Below are 23,587 nucleotides of genomic sequence, written 5' to 3' on the forward strand. Positions count from 1 at the left end.
GTTTTCATAAAAACACATCCAATTTTTTAAAAAAACTACAGATAACATTTACTACTTAATATAAGCTAACATAATTAGATCACATTAAAACAGAACAGAAATCAATTTCATTCCCTGTAGAATCAACAAATATCCTTAGTAAAATGGACAAGCTCATTTTGTTTTTATAGGTTCAAAAAATCCAAAAAATTGTGTTACATATATTAACAACATGTATGTGTAACACAGTATGTTGTGTTACAACATATTTTTAGTTAATAATGATTCTTAAGATAGAAATTCAATATGAACCCCCAAGGTGAAATATTTAAATGACTTATTGACTTATTGAGTAACATTTTTTTCAAGAATCACAATCACTACAAGTTTCTAAGCAAATACTCCATTTTTAATCACTTTTAAAAAATTATAGTTAATTCCCAATGTTGTATTGGTTTCAGGTTTTCAGTAAAGTGATTCGGTTACATATATATTTTTCCAATTCTTTTCCAGTATGTGTTATTATAAGATATTGAATATAGTTTCCTGTGCTATATAATAGGTCCTTGTTATTTAACTATTTTATAAACAGTAGAGTATATATGTTACTCCCAAACAACTAATTTGCCTCCCCCTACCACTAATCCCATTGGCAAACACAAGCTGGAATCAAGATTGCCAGGAGAATTATCAATAACCTCAGATATGCAGATGACACCATCCTTATGGCAGAAAGTGAAGAGGAACTCAAAAGCCTCTTGATGAAAGTGAAAGTGGAGAGTGAAAAAGTTGGCTTAAAGCTCAACATTCAGAAAACGAAGATCATGGCATCCAGTCCCACCACTTCATGGGAAATAGATGGGCAAACAGTGGAAACCATGTCAGACTTTATTTTTTTGGGCTCCAAAATCACTGCAGATGGTGACTGCAGCCATGAAATTAAAAGACGCTTACTCCTTGGAAGGAAAGTTATGACCAACCTAGATAGCATATTCAAAAGCAGAGACGTTACTTTGCCAACAAAGGTCTGTCTAGTCAAGGCTATGGTTTTTCCTGTGGTCATGTATGGATGTGAGAGTTGGACTGTGAAGAAGGCTGAGCGCTGAAGAATTGATGGTTTTGAAGTGTGGTGTTAGAGAAGACTCTTGAGAGTCCCTTGGACTGCAAGGAGATCCAACCAGTCCATTCTGAAGGAGATCAGCCCTGGGATTTCTTTGGAGGGAATGATGCTAAAGCTGAAACTTCAGTACTTTGGCCACCTCATGCAAAGAGTTGACTCATTGGAAAAGACTCTGATGCTGGGAGGGATTGGGGGCAGGAGGAGAAGGGGACGACAGAGGATGAGATGGCTGGATGGCATCACTGACTCGATGGACGTGAGTCTGAGTAAACTCCGGGAGTTGGTGATGGACAGGGAGGCCTGGCGTGCTGTGATTCATGGGGTCGCAAAGAGTCGGACATGACTGAGCGACTGAACTGAACTGAACTGAACTGAACTATAAGTTTGGTTTCTATGTCTATGAGTCTGTTTTTGTTTAGTTCATTTGTATAATTTTTTCGATTCCACATATAGGTGATACTTTATGATATTTATCTTTCTCTGACTTACTTCACTTAATCTCTAGGTCCATTCACATTGTTGCAAATGGCATTATTTCATTCTTTCTAAATAGCTGAATACTCCTCCATTGTGTATATGCACCACACCCTATTTATCCATTCATCTATTGAAGGACACTTGCTTCCATGTCTTGGCTACTATAAACAGTGCTTCTATAAACACTGGGGTGCATAGATCTCTTCAAATTAGAGTTTTCTCCAGATACATGCCCAGAAGTAGGAAAGCAAATTTTCCCTTTCCATAATCTCATTTACATTGTTGGCACAATAAACTTGGATATACAAATGATCAATCCTTTCATTTTAATATATTTATGAGGTGAATGGCTACCTTGATTTAAAAATCTTACCATCACGTGTGTCTAGATGTTTGTAATGTGATCCCTCAGTTAACCCGTATTATGAGAATGCCACATGCAAATTTTTTAAACACAGACAACAGTAACTAGGTGAACTGACCACACATATAAGGCCCTGCGTTGCAGGTGGATTCTCTATCAGCTGAGCTCCCAGGGAAGCCCGTATAACGGGGCAAAGCAATGAAAAACCAAAATATTTTCAGCTCCTTTTAATCTGTTTTACAATCAATATGAAATTAGGGTGTGAAAGTTCCTCTCCTTAATACAGCTTACACTGAATAAACAAGAGCACTCCAATTTACATTTGATATTGAATGTTAATAAAACTTTTTCAACATACCTGTGCTGGTTTCTGTTTCTTTTTCTTCTGTTTTCTAGAAAGCCTAAGAACAAACATAGATCAAAATGTCAAATATGTGACTAAGTAAAAAGAAAAAAATACCAAAATACTAGTGATACAAAGACTAACATATTAAAAAATGATGAGTATCAGAAAGCATTAAAAGAAAAATACCCAAATTATCATTTTAGAAAAATATAATAGTAGTTCAATTGATAGTAATTAGCATATCAGCCAGTTATAAAACTGCTATTAATAGTCATAATACAGTCTGTAAAAATTATATCTGACATCATGTCTTTATCCATTTCAATACTTGCAAGTTCTCTTAACTAGAAGAAACACAGACAGTATTAGCATAACAGAATAATTTCTCTGCAATAAAACAGCATTTAAATGCAATCTCTAAATGGGCTAAGTAGGTCTAGTGACATTTTTAGAAGTACTTTTGTTTTGGCGCATCCTCCATCTCTTCCTCTGAATTGGCATTCAGACTGTTTTCGTCAGTTTGAGGTCCTGAAAAATTTGCTTCCTCCTCCTCCAACTGTTGTTTTAACAAGGCAACCATTTCCCGATGCTTCTTTGATTTTTCATGATTCCTCATACTGAAAGGACAAGTTGAAATGAGTGACTGCAAGGAGATTAATTCACAGATGCCCAACTGTGTCGCTGGATGAATACAACCAAGCTGAAATCTACTTTTTTCCCATTAACTAATAAGCAAATCATCAGTGATACTATGAGACAGAACCCTTTGGGGATTTCTTAGGCATTTAAGTACACTGGAAGCCCATGACTGTTCTTTTTCCCTGTATTCCAGCATTCTCCCTCCCTTCCCTTTGTACTCTTATCTACATAGTTTCTTCCTATCTTTTTTTTTTTAGGTCAAATTCTCTATATTTTTCTTTTCCCATTCTAAGAATTCAAACCTTCATCACTGTTTTCTCTTAATCACTTAAGCATGGCTAAGTGGAAAATCACAAAGCAAGATTCTAACATTTAAAGGGAGCCCCCTTGGATCTCAGAAATGGTGATGTGAGGCCTTGAAGTATAAGAGTAGTTTATGTCCTTTTGCTTTTTTCAAGAAGGGTCTCTCTTCTCTCTCCCACTACCCTAAATATAAGTTCAGATGCATCTCCATCATTCTGTGTGAAACTATGTAAGCGATGTCTATCTCAGTGCTCCCACGGGCAGCTAAATAACACTTAACACAATAAAACTGACAACCCTAAAGGACTGGATCGCATCCTGTTCAGAGCTGGATTTTGTAGTGGGGATTGCCTACTTTTCATTCCCACTAAAATTCTCTTTAAGAACGAGGTTTTCAGGAGAAACTGGAACATTCTGTGCCGGAAATTAAGTGTTCAATAATATGACTCAGACACGTCAAAGGACAAGGAGTCATGTTGACGGAACTGTCACTGAACACACCTGGGAAATTCTGAGCATGAAAAGGGCAATGATGAATTTAACATACTGAAACAAACTTTCTAAATTCATTCTGACAACAGACATGCAGATCAGTGCTCTCATGTACAGCAGGTCAAACGATGACTTATGATGCAGGAGCACTGGCACCGGAAAAGCCTCATTTTGAGACAATTCTAGTGACGACAGGCACAAGCTGAAACCATCAATAGATGCCAAATCTAGGAAGAAAATTTTGATCAAGAGAAAGATTATTTGCAGGGATTTAAAGTGTCTCCCCACATATTAAACATGCTACAAGGGAAAACACTGCAAGGGAAAAAACACTAACTATACAGTGGAAAAATAAGACAACACCCTGACTGGATAATCAAAATGGTCACCAGCCATGAGGCGGGCAGCCGTCTGTGCTTCTAGACAGAAACCCTGAGAGCAACACAGGTGTGCACAGCACTCTAGCTAGGACTGAGCAACCTGAATCTAATCATGAGGAAGTGGACAAACCCCAAGTGAGAAATGCTCTGCTTAAAAAGACATTTGGAAGGTCAGTACTCTTCCAAACCATCAATGGCACAGACAAGGGAACTGGTCCAGATTAAATGAGACCAAATAAATAAATGCAATAATACGTGATCCTACACTAGATCCTATATTGAAGCTGGGAAAATGCTACAAAGGACGTTAACAAAGAAATCAGCTGACAGAAGTGAAATATGGGTAGTAAATGAAAAGTACTGCATCAGCGTTCTAAATTTCCTGAAGCTGACAGCTGTGATTATGTGAAAGAATGTCCTTATTCTTAAGGAATATATACTGAAGTATTTAGAGGTAAAGGAGCCTTACGCACATAACTTGCTCTCGGATTATTCCAGTAAAAATCTTGTCTGTGTGTGGAAAGAGAATAAGCAGATGCAAACGGGGTGAAATGTGAGCAAAAGGTGAACTGGGCACTCTATATATGCAACTTGCCAGTTTGACATTCAGTTTCCAAATAAAAATAATTTTTCAAACCTCCTTCCTTGTGGCTTTTGTTTCCTTGTTTGGTTCTAACTTGTCTGCCTCCCACCGCTCCTCTTGACACTACCGCTTTTCCCTGGCGTTACATGGTGGTACCACTTGGGACTCCCACAGCCCCATTTCCACTGTTGACCTCCACCTTCTGTAGTGCACACGTTCTGCTCCTTTTTCCCTTGCTAGTTCTCCTCTCGTCTTCTCCCACGTTTGCCCCTGTACCTCCTGCGTTAGGACAGTATCCTTTTTAATACTTCTCCCTTCATCATTGTTCCCCAATGACAAAGTCCTGCCACTTCAGCAAATACACTACAGGCAGGACAGATCTAAAGGTCTTGGGTTGGGGGCCACAGCCTGCAAGGCAGTGTAGTGTGACGGCCGGACGTGAGTGTGCACATCAGTGGAGAGAGGGGACCAGCCTCAGCTCAGCGCCCCCTTGCCTCTGTGACTCTGCCTTCTTCACCAAAATAAGCAACATTTCTTTCTAGAGACAGCATATGCGTTTAAAGAGGAACACGGCATGAACGAGAATCAGTACACCAGGCTTAACTGCTGGTGCAGATGGTTCCCTTTTCTCCACTGGGAAGATATTCCTCCAAGATGAAAGGTGAGGGAGAGCGAACAACTGCTCTGAGCATTTTCTTTAAGGACTTTCAAAGTGTTACACCTCACCTCAAAAGAAGAGGTGAGTGCAGAGATAGTAAACTTACGCCTTTTCGGTCTTGAAAGACTTATCACATGCGGGGCAGTAAAGGCCATCATAAAGTTCTGCGTCCTCGGCCTCGTCACTGTCTTTACCTATCAGAGGGAAGCCTACAGTGAGAATCCTGTTTGATTAGAACCTAAATCTAAAACACGTTAGCAAGGTACATCTCTTTGGTAAGGATCTAAAATTGCACACAAATTCGAAACTAAAATTTGTTACTTCTTCACCAAGAAAAAAACATGTTACCAGGATTTGAGTTGGCCTTTTAAAAGCAGCACTGAATTACAGGGGAAGGCGTTGAAATAAATCACTTTATCTTTCAAGTTCTTTTTATAAGTCTACTCAGAAGATGATTCAAAAAATTGTCAGAGTCCGAGATGTGTGTTAAGCTCAGAAAATCAAATGTCACTTTCATATTTCTACCACAAAGCAGTTTTTTCAACAAGTTCAGTTCAGTCACTCAGTCGTGTCTGATACAAATGTAAAAGTGAAAAAGTTATTCGCTCAGTCATGTCCTACTCTTTATGAGCCCATGGACTGTACCCACCAGGTTCCTCTGTCCATGAAATTCTCCAGGCAAGAATACTAGAGTGGGTAGCTTTTCCCTTCTCCAGGGGATCTTACTGACCCAGGGATCGAACCTGCATCTCCTGCATTGCAGGCAGATTCTTTACCATCTGAGCCACCAAGGAAGCCCATACAAATGGAAATACAGTATAGTACCTATAACTGTAATCTACTTTTAAACGCTTAAGTCAGCTTAAATAGCTCATGATATTCCTTATGAGAAAGACGGTTCATAAAACAGTATATTATATGTAAACTCCAACACTGTCTTCACAGATTTTATAAGCTTGAAGCTTTATTATAATGGAATAATTACTATCAGTACTGATGCTTTACAAAATCTAAGCTCTGCTGAAAGTCTTTGCACAATCTCACATTCTATCTTTAGAAGAAATAAACAAGTAAACTGATTGCTGTTTCAGATTTATTATGGGATCAAGATCCCAAGATACCTCTCCTATATTCTACCTTTTGTTTTTTTCATAAGTAATGGTAGTATGATTCTGAAGGACATTCTGAAATAATCAAAATACCACCAATTTTAGCATAAGATACTTTCTAATTACGTGTACGCTTTCAAATAGCTTATTCAAATAGTGAATAAAGAATACTGAATTTGAAGACATAATCTGCACCTAAGAATGTTTTCATATGTTCTCAGACACATACCAGAGCTTCTCAGAGTCCTAGTTTCTTCATCAGTAAAACAGAGATAATTACATGAGCAAAACCTACATTTAAGGGGTACCGTGGGAGGACAAAGCAAGATTGTGTGTGTGAAAGCACCTTATAGATTGTAAAGCTCCATGTAATCACGTCACCTTACATTTATATGGTGCTTTATAGCTCTCAAAGCACTTTTACACACACTACTTCTAATTTATTAAGAAAACGTTCCATTTCCTAATCATTTGGAGTAAACAAAAGTATCATTTTACCATGAGCTATTACTCAATGAAAAGCCACACTTGTAAATAAGGTAAAATTAATTAAACTATGTTTAGATCATTTAATTTTTTATCATGGAATAGCCAGAGACAGTGGGGAAAGTCAGGTATATTGATCACTATTCTCAACAATGCCCACTCCTCTCCTTTTACGGTAGTCACATGCCTGTGCTCTAATGACAGAGGCAGAGAAAAGACACATTGCAGCACAAAACAGGAGCCCCTCAACAGGTCAGAAATGAGACAATTTATATATACTGGACAGACTTCTGCACAACACCAGCTTTTCCGGAAAGACTTACTATTAAAATTTGACCTACTGCTTAATTGCCTTTTTAGAAAATAACCAGTTACACCTGATAATATGCCCACTTCTCATTATATTTATGCAGACAAGTAGTTTAAAACATGGTCAGAAAATTGTGAATGAAATTATCGCAATTATACTGTGTACTTCCATAGACTACCATCATTTGGCCATGCCAAATTGTTTTTCAATTATCTGCCATATTTAAAAACTGGGAGATGGCACATAAAAATCCAATTTCCAGCCTCATTCTTAACACAAGTATGAAGCTGGCAACCATCGGCTGGAGCCCAGGTGCTCTCTGGGTTTCCACCCTCCCCCCGTCCCTTGCTGTGTCACACCGGAACCCTGTGCAGGTGCTTGTGAGCGTGCTGAGCGCATAATAAAAACATTTCCTATAGTCTTTAACGAATGGAGGAAGTTACCATCCTGTCCATCTCTGAGCTCCTGGTCTTCCGCTTCGTCTTCACCTGATCCATCTCCAAACTGCTTTTCATACTGCGCCTCCATCTCCCTGAGCTCCTTCTCCAAGTCAGCTACCGCCATCCAGCTCTGCTCTCTGTACTGCTCTGCCAGCCTGGATACACATGGCATGGTCTCTGCATTGGTTTCATTTACTTCTGGGGCTTAAAACCCATCCTCCCCAATTGTCCATGCCTACACACTTAAAACCTGTGCTTGGCTGAAACGGGCCAAGTCACTTCAATCTGTTAGCGGTTCTGTGGTTGACTCTCATTGCTCCAGTAGATAACAGGTTTTGAAACATCTAACTCTTAGCAACTTACTAAAAGTCTTCAGGTGGTTTTAAATCCTAAGTGTCAGTGTAAGTGGCACTTTCCCAAACATGAGGTGGGTAGAACTTTCAAGAAGTGAATAGTTTTTTTAAAGAATGTTATAAAGCTCTGAACACAATGCTTTTATAGTAACTCAAAAACTTAAAATAGAAGTTTAAAGGCACTAAGTCTCTATGACAAAGTAGAATACTGCATGGGGCTTAAAAGCAGAGCCCTGGACTGACTTCAGGCTCCAATTCCCACCTCTGCAATTTATTAGCTACATGATCTTGGGCCTGTCTCATTTCGTCAAAAGAAAGAGGACAGAAACTAGAACTTATATCACAGCACTGCTGCAAGAAAAGCACTTAGGATGTGGCCTTGTACAGAAAGAGAATTCAATTAATATCAGTTATTATTAAATGTTATAAGAGCCTGTAAAGGATCTCAAGTGTAAATGGGCCTCTGAAGGAAAACACCCAACCTAAAGGAAAAACTTTCTCATAGCTGATGAAAAGACATCATCCCAGTGCCAGGACATAAAAGAAAGGCTGAAGCCAGGGTGAGGATTAAACCCCATGAAAGCGCCAGATCAGGTATCCATGACGTTTCCGGGGACCGGCACCTACGTCTAGACAGGCTCCAGCCCAGCCCACATACTTGGCCTGTTTGAGCTTCTGCTGCCGCCTCATCGCCTCAGCTTTCCTCGCCTTCTCTGCATTTTGTTCTTCCACGAGTTTTCGATGAGCCTGCACTCTTCTATCCCTTTTACGGATGAAAGCGACCAGCTGACGGACAAGCTCATTCTTCTCTTTCCTCGCTTTGTCTCGAATCTTTTTGTTTTCTTTTTCCATGGCTCGTTTCTCCCAGCGGTTTGAAGCCTGCCGTGTATCATATTCTTCTTTCCAAGCAAAGTTCTTCTGAGTGCAGAAACTCTGCCAGTAAGCGTAGAAAGGGTGGACCACCTAGTGACAAAGAAATAGGCGGAACGCTCATTTCTTATTTGGGTTTTTTTTCCAGTAAGGCAGTAAACATTGATGCTGCAAAACATCTAACCTCTTTTCTTTATATATATATATATATATATATATAAAACATTACTATTAATCAATAGAGAAGACAGTCCTTTGATGGCTTTACACAGTAACTCTTCAGAATTAATTTGATGAGGAAATTAATGGAATGGGACCATGATCAATAGGAAAAAGTAAAGAGGGGAGGGGATCAGGAAAAACAAAAGACAAGAGAGTCACAGTACAAGACGGAGAACTAAAACCTTTTTAAAAAAAATTAAGAAATGGGGAAAAGACACACTGATAAATGCTAATTACAAATGGTAGTAAGTTTTCCTTTTACCGTATCATAGTCACTCTGGGAGTCTCCAAAAGTTGGGAAATCTTCCATGTCCTCTTCTAAAGCAGATTCTAGTTCTTCCTTTGCAATCATTTCAAAAACATTACGGTACACCGTATAAAAGCCCTAAAAAACAGTAACAGAAACACAAATTCTTAACACTTTCGTAGTCTACTCATAGGATAAGATTTTTAAATGCAACATGAAAATTTTTAATTAAAAAAAATTTTAAACTGTTAAAAAAATTTACAGGCCCAAGCTCTGTCACTGCAAATACATTTAGGTTTCAACTTTACATGCTGACAGGTTAAATATGAAGGCCATGTTTCTCAGTTTTCAAATGAGTAGTCTGTCACTTTCTATTTTTGAATAATTTTAGGAATTTTGCATTCAAGAGTCTTAAGTGCTTGATAAATTATCAGTGAGTTCACTTCTTACCTTTTCATCATCACCATAACCAGAGTAGCAGGTGACAGTGAAATAGTGAAGCAAATCTAAGCTGTCATCTTGATATTCTCCATCAAGCCCACCTTTAAGCAGAGCCTCTCTATGATTATCATACCTAAGCAAAAAAAAAAATTAGCAGCAACAGTGAAGGCTGAATAAATAAGAATTCAGAAGATTCCTTACTCTGAAAGTCAAAATATAACTTCTTTACACTTTAATGTGGCCAACCCACAACCAAAACCATGAAGAAAAATAGCAACAGGTAAAGGCTTAATAGCTTCCCAGGTGGTTCAGTGGTAAAATATCTGCATGTCAATACAGGAGACACAGGTTCGATCCCTAGGCTGGGAAGATCCCCTGGAGAAGGAAATGGCAACCCACTCCAGTATTCTTGTTGGAATAATCCCACAGACAGAGGAGCCTGGTGGGCTATAATCCATGGTTCTGCAAGAATCTTTCACAGAACTGCTGATTAAAACTTCGACTGCAATTCCAAGTCCATTATAGTCATTATATGATCCTAGCCATATATGAAACTAGCCAACATGAAGAGAGGAGTTTAATAAGCCAGGGAATTTCTACTCTCCCAGAAAGGTAGCAGCACTTTCACCAGAAAGAAACCTACGTAATACAGTAGTGGACATCATCTGGTCCACAGACTAAAAACACTTTTGGGATCTGGGAATTTGCCAACATGGACGTGAATAACACTCTCCCAGTGTTTATGTAAATCATCTAAGAGCTTCACACACATAGAACTGACCCTCACTCCATAAAGTTAGTTATTATCCTTGTTTGATACAACAAGAAATTGAAGCTCAGCAATATTAAATAATGTTGTCCACAATCATAAAGCCAATAAGCAGAAGAGCTAGAATTCAAAACCATGAGTCCAGCACCAGAAGGACCACACTCCTTGCCACTGTGCCGAACTGATTTCAATTCACAGGAGAATTGACAGGTAGGAGCTTTAAACCAAAGGACAAGGGACTCCTCGGGACAGGAATATCACCTAAGATCTAGGCAAGAGCTAGAGCAAATGGAAGGCAGGAAAGAATCTCAAAGTTTCCAAAGGAAAGCAAAAGCATGTCTAAGGCCACATTTTCAAATTCCTCAGGAGGAGAAAAATTTAGTATTCTCTAGTTTTTATAGAAAAGGTAATTTAATAAGAATTTTCTTTATAGCCTTTCTCCCTTAAACTTGCACAGGTGAACTGAACACCCATCTGCTCTCTGTACCAGCAGCATCTTGCATGGTTATGTCAGAGTATAAAACCTACTGTTTCACAGCAAAAAGTTCACTGAGAATCTGGAAACCTTCAAAAGGATTTCAAAAGTAGAAATTTATGTCTAGAAATGGCATTAAGTGATCAGGTTATCATTAAAGAGTCTGTCACAGATGTAGATGCTTAACTCCTGCATATAAAGAAGTTCTTGGAAAAAATATTACAATTTTTGACAAAAACACTGTATCTGTTTTTTTATCCATTTTTTAATTGAAGGATAATTGCTTTACAGAATTTTGCTATTTTTTAAGGATAAGTCAACATTCTTCCTTTTCTGCTGCTGCTGCTGCTAAGTCGCTTCAGTCGTGTCCGACTCTGTGCGACCCCATAGACGGCAGCCCACCAGGCTCCCCCGTCCCTGGGATTCTCCAGGCAAGAATACTGACATCAGTTAATTTGTCAGACATCAAAGAGACCTTATTAAATGAGAAGGAGCTTCATAAGTATGAAAATTAAAACTATTTCTACTACTGTCAAATTTCGCCTATGAGATCAGAGTTGAAGTAATCATCTCTCAGGTTCCTTCCTACCCAAACACTGCATTTTACATAATGAATAGATGACTGGGCTTCAGAACACACCCCGAACCGTTTGATGTATTACATTTCTAAAAAGCCCTCTATTGACCATTCCTCCCAACCAGATACTCCAGGAGGGACAGCACGATACTCACCATGCTCTCTCCTGAGGGTCACTCAACACATCATATGCCGCTTGGATCAGTTTAAATTGTTCAGCTGCTTCTGCGGCATTATCCAGATTTTTATCTGTTAAAATAAAGGACAGAAATTCACTCATCAGAAAAGTAGAGGACAGACTCTAAAAAGGACTGCTTCCATCAGGAATGCCATAAATGGATGTGTACAAAACGAAGAAGAACAACTAGGAAAAAGCAGAGAAGTGGCTGACAGCTGATAATCAAGATCAGTTGTAAGTGTCAACTCGAGTAGAAATTTCATGCTTTTCTCTAAATCTCAGCATGTCACTTAGCACTCAATCTGGATATCCACAAACAGAAAACCCTAAGTAGTACACATTTTATTTTTAGAAGGAGCAAAATACATCAGATATAGAAAGACTGTTACTGTTTCGTGCTAGATTACATTTAGTGTGTCTTTACCATCATCTTTAAGGTTTTCCTTCTTATCAACATACACCAAAATAAATCTCATAAAGCTTAAAAAATTTATACTAATTACCTTTCTCTTAGTTTGCCTCTTTAACCATGGAATTCAGAAAGCATCTTTGCCTCAGGGTGGTAGCCAGATTCCAAGATGGCCCCCATGGACCCCCACCTTCCTGGCATTCACACCCTGTGTAATCCTCTCTCCCGTCAACAGGGTCGGTCTGTGTGACTGAAACCCGGGGACAGAAGTGATGACAGGACAGGACATTACTTGCAATACTGGATTATGAAAGACTGCAGTCTCCATCTTGGGTGCTTGCCCTCTCTTGGATCTCTGGGAGTGGCCAGCTGCCATAGTGTGAGGACACTCTGGTGGCCTCTGAGAAGACCATGAGGTAAAGAGTGGAGGCCTCTGGCCCACCGCCAACAGGAACTGAGGCCTGCCATTACTCTGGGGGTGAGCTTGAACATGAGTTTTCCCAGTGATGATTCAACCTTCTGAGAAACCTTGAGTCAAACCACCCAGGTACACCATTCTGATTCTGATCCCCAGAAAACGGTGTGAGTCCACATCCTGAATATATTTGCTGTTTAAGTTTTTGGTAATGTGTTACACAGCGATAATTAGCTATAGTGATTAAATATAAGCACTCAAAAAGCAAAATATCAGTATCTTGAGTCTACTATGGAGTACATCAACATTCTTTAGGCTACAACGCAACATATACTTCTTTAAAAAAATAACAGAAATAGTCTTAAAACAAGGCTCTCAAGTGTATCTGACCTCCTCTTTTTAGATACCACCACACAGTCCCACGTCCTTCAAGCAGCCTTCTGCTCAACAACTGATACTGACAACACTTTCTCAAGCGCAGTACTTTGCCTCAGTTCTTTTTGTTTAGGTGCTTGAACACAAAAAGCTTTTAGAACCATGCTCCTTTGAAATTAACAAAAGTAAAAAACAGAAATAAAAAAACTCCATCACAGGTCTAACTCCCCTTCCTTAGAGCAGTTCATGGGTCATCTTCTAGCCTACCTCTTCTCTGGACTAATCTCCTACTTCTTATGTGCACCATAATATACTCTACTCTATGTGTGCATGCTCAGTCATTCAGCATTATCTCTGTAACATTCCTGCTAGAAATGTTTAACCTGAATTTAATCATGAGGAAGGAACTGTTGTTGTTTAGTCACTAAGTCGTGTCTGACTTTTTGCAACCCCATGGACTGTAGCCCACCAGGTTCTGCAGTCCATGGAATTTTCTAGTCAAGAACACTGGAGTGGGTTGCCATCTACTTCTCCAGGGGACCTTCCCAACCCAGGGATCAAACCTGTGTCTCTTGCACTGGCAGGCAGGCTCCCTACCACTGCACTTCCTGGGAGGCCCAGGTGCGTGTGTGTTGCTTAGCTGTGTCCTACACTTCAAATGCAGTCAAAGACAGTAATGATCAAGGAGCTACCATTAATTCCTTAACATTCGACTTTTAATCACTATAGCTAATTATATTAGTTTTTAGCAACAATATCACATTATGTCATGCTGAATTTATACCTGACAAACTTTTAAGTATTTTTCATATTAATTACTGACAAGCCAACTGTTAACTGTAATAGTTTTTTAACCTCAAATAGAGTACTCAATCCACTCTGTGGCAGATACTAAAGGTCAGCTGATCCAAAACTTCTCCCTCTTTTTTCTCTTACAGCCTTTACTGTGCAGGCTGGATGAGCTAAAAATTAAGCAAGCATTTTGGCTTATCCAGCCTCCCTTGCTGCTTAGAGAGGGCCATGTGACACAGTTCTGACCAGTGAGGTGAAAACACTATATTTTCTTTCCTTTCTCCTTGTCTTATACACGGACATGAGTGCTGGAGCTTCAGCAGCCGTCTTGAAACCATGAAGGAAAAGTCAAGAGATTCACAATGACATTACTCAGCCACTCAAACAATGCCAGCAAGCATGTACCTCCAAGCCTTCTTGTGGTGAGAAAAATAAGTTCTTAACTTACTTAAACCACTATGGCTAGGTTTTCTATTACTTCCAATGAGTACTATCAACTTTCATCTTGTTGTGGTCTTGTTGCCATCTGGTTCTAAACACAGGACACCCAGTATCCTGTTTTAATTATTTTAGATTTTTATTACTACTCTGTGACAACTACTACTAGTTGCCTACTCAATACCATTTTCCCCTTATTCCTAACAAAACTATGACGTTGATCACAGCAGTAATATACACACTTAAAAACCTTACCTCCTCTGACTTTTTTGAAGTTGGGATTATCAGGTTACCCACTTTCAGCCCATCAGATACAAACACAAATCGATCAGTAACTAAGTGAAGCTTCCCAGGAGACGCACTGTTCTTCTTAATGAAAGGGGTGGGCCTGGGTGGCACTCAACTTACGCTCTAACTCACCCTTTGCATCCTGCCCAAAGCCTGGGTATACTGCCTACTGGCAGATTATGACAACTGAGGCAGAGATTGCAGGTTCATCCCCTCTTCCAGGAACAAATGAATGCTGATTTTATGGGGGAAACTGATCCCCCAAATAAAGATGCCATTTCTAGTCTCCCTTGAAGCCTGGACTGACCATGTGACTAAGCTCTAGTCAATAAAATCTATGAAAGTGTTCTATGGCAGCTTTTTAGACTCTTCCTGGAAAGACAACCAGCACACACCCTATTCCTGCTTTATCCTTTCCTCCTCCATGCTGCCATCTGGGACCCCTTCTGCCATCTGGGATGGTGAGTGAGGCCCCATCTGACAGCTGCTGAGCAGAGTCCAAGGACCTCTCGGGAGACCTGCTGCCCTGGGGCTCACCTGCCTCTCTCTGCACCTCCAAATGAAAGCAGTGAACGTCTTAATTGCTTACACTTGACACAAAGACTCAAGTCTTATGTTCAGGATGATGGAACAGGTCTTCGATGGCGTCATCAAGCAGCCAGAATCACCAAAATGGGCCACCTCTGGATTTCTTGCTACATGCGAAAAATAAAACGACTTTTTGAACACGACTGCTGGCTTCCTATCATTTGCAGCTGAACACAATCCTGATATCCATACAAGGGTACAGTCCAGCTCATGATTTCTATGTCTTCATCAAATCATTAGTAATGATGGTCTGATAAACAAAGAAGCATAGTTCACATTAAAGCAGAATGGCAGAAAAAGCCGCCAACTAAGTCTCCTAACATGAGACAGAAAAGGTGACTGTTTAGGGGTGGGAGGTGGGTGGTCCTTCTTCACCTTTTAATCTGTACTGTACTTTGTTGTCCTTTTTCTTCCCACTCCCTTCTTGCCTCCCTCAAAGAAGTCTGGTGACAGCTAAAGCTTTTAAAACGAGAAAACCCATCAATGTACCATCTGAAAGCAAGATCTTTCGCTTTCTGAATCTCCTTTTTTAAATAACGTTTTCAATCTGTCACATGGCTTTTTATTTCACTTAAATATACCTGTGACTGGTTGACTAGGAGGTTGAACTGAGATCTAAAAGATGACTATAAAGTTAAATAGCGATCATTAAAAAATGGGAAGTCTACCTTAATTACTAATATTAGGCAAATGCCATAGGTATTTCAAATCCAGCCACAGAAGTTTAAAAGGCACTCTTATACAATTCTTTGTGTTTTTCTCTAGATAAATTCATGCCCTCCTCTACTTTCTCCCAAATGATTTTACAGTACCTTATAGAACATTTCATGGACTGCGCCTTTTAAGCCCTGCCTTAACTGAAGCCAAGCTCCCTGAGAACACACTTCCATACAGGCCTCTGGGGCTCTGATACAGAAGGTCTGGTGATGGAGCTGACCTCCTCTCCTGGTCACTAATCCTTATTCACCACTCAGTACAAATCAGCATTCTGTCCATTCAAATGGAGATTCAGACAACCTGGCTACCTCTCCTCCTTCCCCTCCTCCTCACCCTCCACTAGCCTCCCATCTACTCCCCCTGTTCACTGAGATTTTTAGCATGTGAATCATCTCTGCTCCCTGGTCCTTTCATCATCCTGGTGATGTCAGTGTCCCTGATGAGATCTGCTGCTCTCCCTACCTCCTGCCTAGCCTCTCCAACCCAGTCTTCCACCATATAGCCAAAGGAATACTTGAAAAACACAAACCTATCATTTCTCCTGTTTGCAACCCTTCAATGGCTTCTCAAAGCCCAATCTTCCTAATCCGGTTTACCACAACCTTCAAGACCCAGCCCTTGCTCACCTGGGCAGGCTCACTTCTTTCCCTTCCTAGGCTCTGCTGCACTCCCTCTTACCTCCCACCTCCTATATTCCCTGCAATCCCACTTGAGGTTTCAACCTAGATGTCGCTCGGGGATGCACATCTATCCCACCCTCACAAAAGCCCAGTCCAGATTGGTACAGGGGCTCAGAAGCACCTTGCATTTACCCTCATACTGCCCTTATCTCAGGGGATGGAAAGTGACTGTTTTCCTCCGTGTCTCTCCAAAGACAGCTGGGCCAGCAGGGCAGGGACCACTCTTGTCTTGTCCACAGTAAGCTGCTCAGGGAACGGTCATCAGATGAATTACTGAAAGACTGACTTTCACAAGGAGTGATCTTACTAGGCAGTGCTATTGACCCCACTGGAAATTATTCTCAATTCTTCAATAAAATAAATAAAGGTAATTCCTTTTTTAAACAATGAAAATGGGTGGCCTCTATATGAGACACACATTAGTCTGCCCAAATGTTAACCTTGGAAATATCTAATGCATCACCTTGCACATAGGATGAAATTAAACATTTGCTGAGTGACAGACTTAACAAATTAATGAGCAAAGTAAAGCACATCAAAATCACATGTCTTATGGGACAGTATTTATCCTATTCTTCCTTGCACTGATTTCCAACTAATCAAATCTGGTCATTTTTCCTTTGCAACTTCCCTTCAATGCAGTCCTTACCCCTCCCAATGATCCCAAGACTGGTTTGGGTCCTTAAGTGCCCACAGTTGACTCTACCTGACTTTGGTCTCTGGTCCCCCTCAACCTACTAAGCTGCCTTCATAGTACCTTTCCAGGACATCTTAATAAAACTGACCACAACTATCCATTATTGGAAAAACACATTTCACCGTTCTTTGCCATTCAAAAACTTTTACAACCTAATCTCAGATTACTACTCAAAAACATTTTAATATTGCCATAAAAATTACATGTGCATTTGGTCACAAGTATTAATTCTTTCTCACCCTTCCCCACCCAGACAGTTAACAAATTTCCAACTCCATTTCTAACAGTAATCCCTATTACTCTGAGAACATTCTTCTATACTGTTTTTGGACCTATTAATTTTGGATATAGCTCGTGACTTCCTGATGAACATTTGGCTCATTTACCTCTTCCCTTCCAGTATACATCAGATTTTTTTAGTTCCTCTGACGGTCATCATTTACAGCTTTAAGCAACAAACCCATACCTTTATTTCCTATTCCATCAACTAGAACCATTACCTTCTGATTTGGGGTTCTAAGCCCTTCCTTCAGCCCTTCTCTCAACACCTATTTTCAGACTTCCAATAAACGCTGCCTTCGGTCAAACTGTCCCTTGGACCATCTTTTGGCCACCACGGTACTCGTTCCCATACAATTAAATTTTCTTCTCCCTCTTTCCTCTAGAGCCAGCTAATGGCCAGGCTCCTCTGCCCAGGGGAAGCCTCACTGCCTTTCAGTACATGGTGAAAACTCCTTGTCTTGAATTCCTGGGGCAGTTATTGTTTCAGTAAGTGAAAGTTAAGGTGAACCTGCTCAGTCCTGTCCAACTCTTTGCGAACCCATGGACTGTAGTCTACCAGGCTTCTCCATCCATGGGATTCTCCAGGTAAGAATACTGGAGTGGGTTGCCATTTCCTTCTCCAGGAGATCTTCCCGACCCAGGGATTGAACCCGGGTCTCCCACACTGTAGGCAGACGCTTTATCGTCTGAGCCACCAGGGAAGTCATTGTTCTAGTAACACGTTCTAGTAACCGACTACCCATGTTGTAGTAACCAAGTCACTGTGCTAGTAACCCACTACCAATTATATGCGTTATACTATTTTGCTTACATTTGTATTTACCTTTCCAGTAAGGCATGTTTTTCAAACAAGGCTAAGGTCTCCGTCTCAGCATCCTAACCACTCTATAAGCATTTTTATGGACTAGTGCTAATATGAAAGCCTCTTATAAACCTCAAAAAGTTGAGATTCAAATACTGTCTTCGTTACCCAGTCGAGAAGATCAGATTACTTCACCAGTCACACAGGCCTGGACTACAACTAAACAAAACATCCGAAAGAAGCATACTTCTATAGATGTAATCACATAACTTCACCAGGGAAGGCACGCAATTTAAATTTTCTATCTGCAGAACACCCGAAGTGAAATACAGAATCACTCAACCTACCAAAAGAGAAAAAAAGCATAGCTCTTTAGAAGACATTTGACTAGCCCCTTTGTCTTAATTACACTTAAGTAGCTGGGATTTCCCGCTGAAGTTAAGGGCAGCTTTCCCGGTGAAAGCCCAGGAAAGCTGCAGGAACTCCAGCAAGGGAAAAGCCCGAGACAGGACTGGGTTAAAAGCTCGACTCCTCCCCGCTCGGGGTCATCTACGGAGGGGTGGGAGGAGCACGAGAAGTCTCTAGGATGTTATCTTTCCCCATCAAGTGTCCACGCGGGAACCCGGGGACGTCTGGGACAGAACGAGGTGCTCGGGTCTCCAGTGAAGCCTGGGGGTGGAGGGCTGCGACCGCCGATGGGCTGAAAACCCTCATCGCCAGGGCTGGGCAGGGGCCACCCGGCCGGACGCCGGCACGGTTTCCAGGGCGAGGGGAGTTACCCGGCGGACAAGCCCGGGCACAGCCGGGTCCCTGGATTACCCTGCGGAGAGCGGTGAGAAAGGTCGCGAGAGCCGCGGCTTTTGAGAGGGGCCGCGGCGGTTGCGGAGTAATTACCCGGGTGCCATTTCAGGGCCAGCTTCCGATAGGCTTTCTTGAGCTCCTCCTCGCTGGCGTCTCGCCGCACCCCCAGCGCTTCGTAGTGACACTTCATCGCCCGACAGGGCAGGGGGCTCGGGCCGGGGCCGGGGCCCGGGGCGGGGCCGGAGCCCGGACCCGGGCCGAAGTGGTGGCGACGGCCCTGGTGGTCCTCTCCTGCGGCGGGAGCCCGGCGCCCGCACCGGGCCAGCCACCGAGCGCGGCGGCAGCGACGGCGGCTCGGGGCGACGGCGGCGCGCGGGGGCGAAAGGCGGCGCTGGTTGCGGCACGCGGGAGCGCGGAGGGGGCGGCGCCGGCGGCGGCTCCGCATGGACAGGGGGAAGGCCCTGTTCCGGAACTAGCCGCGCGGGAGGGAGGCGGAGCCGCGGCGGGGAGGAGCCGGGGCCGCGGCGGGCGGGAGGCGGGGCCGAGGTGAGAAGGAGGTAGGGTCACAGGAGGCGGGGCCCCGGCGGGTGTCATTGTGAGGGGCACAGACGCCAGTCAGAGTGACACTTAACTTGACATCCGACCTGAGAGATGAGAAAGGAGTTTGATGGGATGAGATTCTGGAAAACATCTTGTAGTTCTGAAGATAATTTCTCAATTTGAGCCACGCTTTTACAGATGAGAAAACTCAAGCTTGAGGAACTCAAGCCTTCCCCACTTATGAATGGCAGGATTCCGTTGGATCAAAACCAGGTCTTTTAACTCTTTTCTTCGGTTACCACTTAATGAGATCTCTAATACTCCTTGTCCTAACCACTGTGCATGAGAAATAATAATAAATAAAATGACTTACACTGAAACAATTTAAGAGGGAAGCATCAACACGTTTTTATGTTTTACTACCGTGAATAAAATTACGCTGATCCACCCATCCATCACTCTTGATGGATCCATCACATCCATCACTAACTTCTTGGCCTCTAAACTTACATTTCCAAGATCGATTTAGGTTAAGAATGCAGTTAGGACTCAGCACTTTCACTGCTGAGAGTCGGGTTAGATCCTTGGTCAGGGGAGCTAAGATCCCACATGAAAAGTTCAGTTCAGTTCAGTCGCTCAGTCGTGTCCGACTCTTTGCGACCCCAGGAACCGATCCATTACCAACTGCCGGAGTCTACCCAAACCCATGTCCATTGAGTCGGTGATGCCATCCAACCATCTCATCCTCCATCGTCCCCTTCTCCTCCTGCCCTCAATCTTTCCCAGCATCAGGGTCTTTTCAAATGAGTCAGCTCTTCACATCAGGTGGCCAAAGGATTGGAGTTTCAGCTTCAGCATTAGTCCTTCCAATGAACACCCAGGAGTGATCTCCTTTAGGATGGACTGTTTGGATCTCCTTGCAGTCCAAGGGACTCTCAGGAGTCTTCTCCAATACCACACTTCAAAAGCATCAATTCTTCGGTGCTCAACTTTCTTTACAGTCCACCTCTCACATCCATACATGACCACTGGAAAAACCATAGCCTTGACTAAATGGACCTTTGTTGGCAAAGTAATGTCTCTGCTTTTGAATATGCTATCTAGGTTGGTCATAACTTTCCTTCCAAGGAGTAAGCGTCTTTTAATTTCATGGCTGCAATCACCATCTGCAGTGATTTTGGAGCCCAAAAAATGAAGTCTGACACTGTTTCCCCATCTATTTCCCATGAAGTGGTGGGACTGGATACCATGATCTTCGTTTTCTGAATGTTGAGCTTTAAGCCAACTTTTTCACTCTCCTCTTTCACTTTCATTAAGAGGCTCTTTAGTTCTTCACTTTCTGCCATAAGGGTGGTGTCATCTGTATATCTGAGGTTATTGATATTTCTCCCAGCAATCTTGATTCCAGCTTGTGCTTCCTCCAGCCCAGCCTTTCTCATGATGAACTCTGCATATAAGTTAAATAGTCAGGGTAACAAAATACAGCCTTGACATATTCCTTTTCCTATTTGGAACCAGTCTGTTGTTCCATGTCCAGTTGTAACTGTTGCTTCCTGACCTGCATACAGGTTTCTCAAGAGGCAGGTCAGGTGGTCTGGCATTCCCATTTCTTTCAGAATCTTCCACAGTTAATCCTGATCCACACAAAGGCTTTGGCATAGTCAATAAAGCAGAAATAGATGTTTTTCTGGAACTCTCTTGCTTTTTTGATGATTCAGCAGACGTTGGCAATTTGATCTCTGGTTCCTCTGCCTTTTCTAAAACCAGCTTTAACATCTGAAAGTTCACGGTTCATGTACTGCTGAAGCCACAAAAAAAGAGGTGCCACCAAAAAAAAAAAAAAAAAAATGCAGCGAAGGGATAGTATTTAACCAGCAGGAGGTTTTGGTTGATGTAACTGATACACTGTATTATGGGATGAAAGATCCCTGCAACTGTTCAAATATATTTCACTAGAACCTGGAATGTTTACCTATCAGTTGTTAAATTTATATTGTCAGCCACATACGGTTAGAAGGGTTGGCTCTGTTGCTAACAAATCTCTCTTGTACAGGATCAGGATACCCAGTCTATGAAGTTGTCCCTTTCTTCCCTAACATCCTGCCCTCTGCACAATCAAAACAAACCAACTCTTAAATCTCAAGTTTCTAGGCACAACACTGTCCAACCAACTCACTACTAAAAATTCAAACACTAGCCTCTTTTCCAAAGAAGGAAGATACTATATGGTTTTGGATTATAAATGATAATAGGGAAGATTGAGAAGTTTGAGTGCAAGGAAAAACAGGACATTTCCCTATCTGAGAATGGAATTAGGAAAGGGGAGTAAAGTGAACAAAAAAATAACTTTTTTCTTTCTCCAATTCCATCTGGTTTTGCTACTTCTCAGTCACTTGCCTCTTTTTCCTCCTGAAGGAAAGAGGATCCATTTTTGCTTTTAATACTGTATCAAAATTTAAAGACAATTACACTATATGTAAATTTCAGCCTAAAGGAAGATTTTATTAAACAGGTTGACTTCTAAATGAACATGGACTTGAGAAATTCTCATTCAAATGAGGTATCCACATCAGATCAGATCAGATCAGTCGCTCAGTCGTGTCCAACTCTGTGACCCCATGAATCGCAGCACGCCAGGCCTCCCTGTCCAACACCAACTCCTGGAGTTCACTGAGACTCACGTCCATCGAGTCAGTGATGCTACCCAGCCATCTCATCCTCTGTAGTCCCCTTCTCCTCTTGCCCCCAATCCCTCCCAGCATCAGAGTCTTTTCCAATGAGTCAGCTCTTCGCATGAGGTGGCCAAAGTACTGGAGTTTCAGCTTTGGCATCATTCCTTCAAGAAACCCCAGGGCTGATCTCCTTCAGAATGGACTGGCTGGATCTCCTTGCAGTCCAAGGGACTCTCAAGAGGGTATCCACATAAATGATTATAATAACGTCTTATTTTCATCCTATATTCAATTGCTTAAATAAGGGCTTTTCCCCCCGAAGTAAACGTTCGTCGCTCAGTCATGCCCAACTCTTTGGGACCCCATGGACTGCAGCCCACCAGGCTCCTGTGTCCGCGAGATTTTCCAGGCAAGGATACTGGAGTGGGTTGCCATTTCCTTCTCCAACAAATTCATGTAACTACCACACAAATACAGTATTAGTCACAAAAGAAAAACCAATACCCAGCCAAAACAGTATTCATTTTTTTTACCTATCAAATTGACAGATTATCTCATTAGCAAGGGTACAAGGAAATGAACACTAACCTCTGGTAAGGTACAATATTTAGAGGAACAAGTTTCTAACTTTTGACCAGGGTTAACTACATATAGTGTACAAAATATGTGTAGAATGTTTGTTGCAAGCATCTGTATCAGAAAAGATAAAACTGAAATACTCAAATATCCAACAGTAAGGGACTGCTGAGGTGTTGCAGAGTAGAATACTGTGCAATTACTAATGTTGCAGATCAAGGACGGGAAAACGATTAGCAGGAAAAAAGTGACAGACCACCACACACATGGCCCTACCCTGTCTCTGGCCGCTTGCACCCAGAATCCTGTCTACTACTTATCGTTCTTCAGGGTGATAAGCCCAGTGCTCTGCTTCAAATAAAGTTCTTTCATAACAGGAAAAACTCACATGTTCTGGTGCCATAACTGTTCCGTTTTTCTTCCTTTTACTGTTAAAGTAATTTACACCCACTGCTTCTAAATTAAATTTGTAATCTACCAAACACTTTCAATACATATATCAACTTATTTGATTAGCAAAACCTAAATATTTTTCTCATATTTTTTCAAGGTAAGAAAACAAGAGAAGTTGGCTCTTCCCGTGCCTTGTGACTCAGGGACTCAAACTTCAGTAAGATGCTTCCCCTTCTAGCACTCTACCCTCACTGTGCACCATCTGAAACGATGCCCTCAAAGTGCTTAATACTGTTTTACATAT

General features: G+C 41.6%; 1 protein-coding gene and 1 long non-coding RNA gene across 2 annotated transcripts in view; one reads left to right on the plus strand and one right to left on the minus strand.

Annotated features, from left to right (window-relative positions):
• DNAJC21 (DnaJ heat shock protein family (Hsp40) member C21) overlaps nucleotides 1-19,551 on the minus strand; it is a 29,200-nt gene extending 9,649 nt beyond the window's left edge. The window contains exons 1-9 of the mRNA XM_070357658.1: nucleotides 19,196-19,551; nucleotides 11,796-11,889; nucleotides 9,829-9,952; nucleotides 9,394-9,516; nucleotides 8,698-9,002; nucleotides 7,690-7,841; nucleotides 5,448-5,535; nucleotides 2,745-2,903; nucleotides 2,299-2,341 (exon numbers count right to left, since the gene is read on the minus strand). Of these exons, the coding sequence (XP_070213759.1) occupies nucleotides 2,299-2,341; nucleotides 2,745-2,903; nucleotides 5,448-5,535; nucleotides 7,690-7,841; nucleotides 8,698-9,002; nucleotides 9,394-9,516; nucleotides 9,829-9,952; nucleotides 11,796-11,889; nucleotides 19,196-19,547 (1,440 nt within the window). The 5' untranslated portion in view covers nucleotides 19,548-19,551. The remainder of the gene's footprint in view (nucleotides 1-2,298; nucleotides 2,342-2,744; nucleotides 2,904-5,447; nucleotides 5,536-7,689; nucleotides 7,842-8,697; nucleotides 9,003-9,393; nucleotides 9,517-9,828; nucleotides 9,953-11,795; nucleotides 11,890-19,195) is intronic.
• Nucleotides 18,881-23,578, plus strand: LOC138984203 (uncharacterized). The gene is made up of 3 exons (XR_011461469.1): nucleotides 18,881-19,133; nucleotides 19,841-19,915; nucleotides 23,441-23,578. It is a non-coding gene; the product is annotated as an uncharacterized lncRNA (long non-coding RNA).
• The last annotated feature ends 9 nt before the right edge of the window (nucleotides 23,579-23,587 follow it).

Source organism: Bos mutus, chromosome 20 (genome assembly GCF_027580195.1).
Source record: "Bos mutus isolate GX-2022 chromosome 20, NWIPB_WYAK_1.1, whole genome shotgun sequence".
NCBI classification, from domain to species: Eukaryota; Metazoa; Chordata; class Mammalia; order Artiodactyla; family Bovidae; genus Bos; species Bos mutus.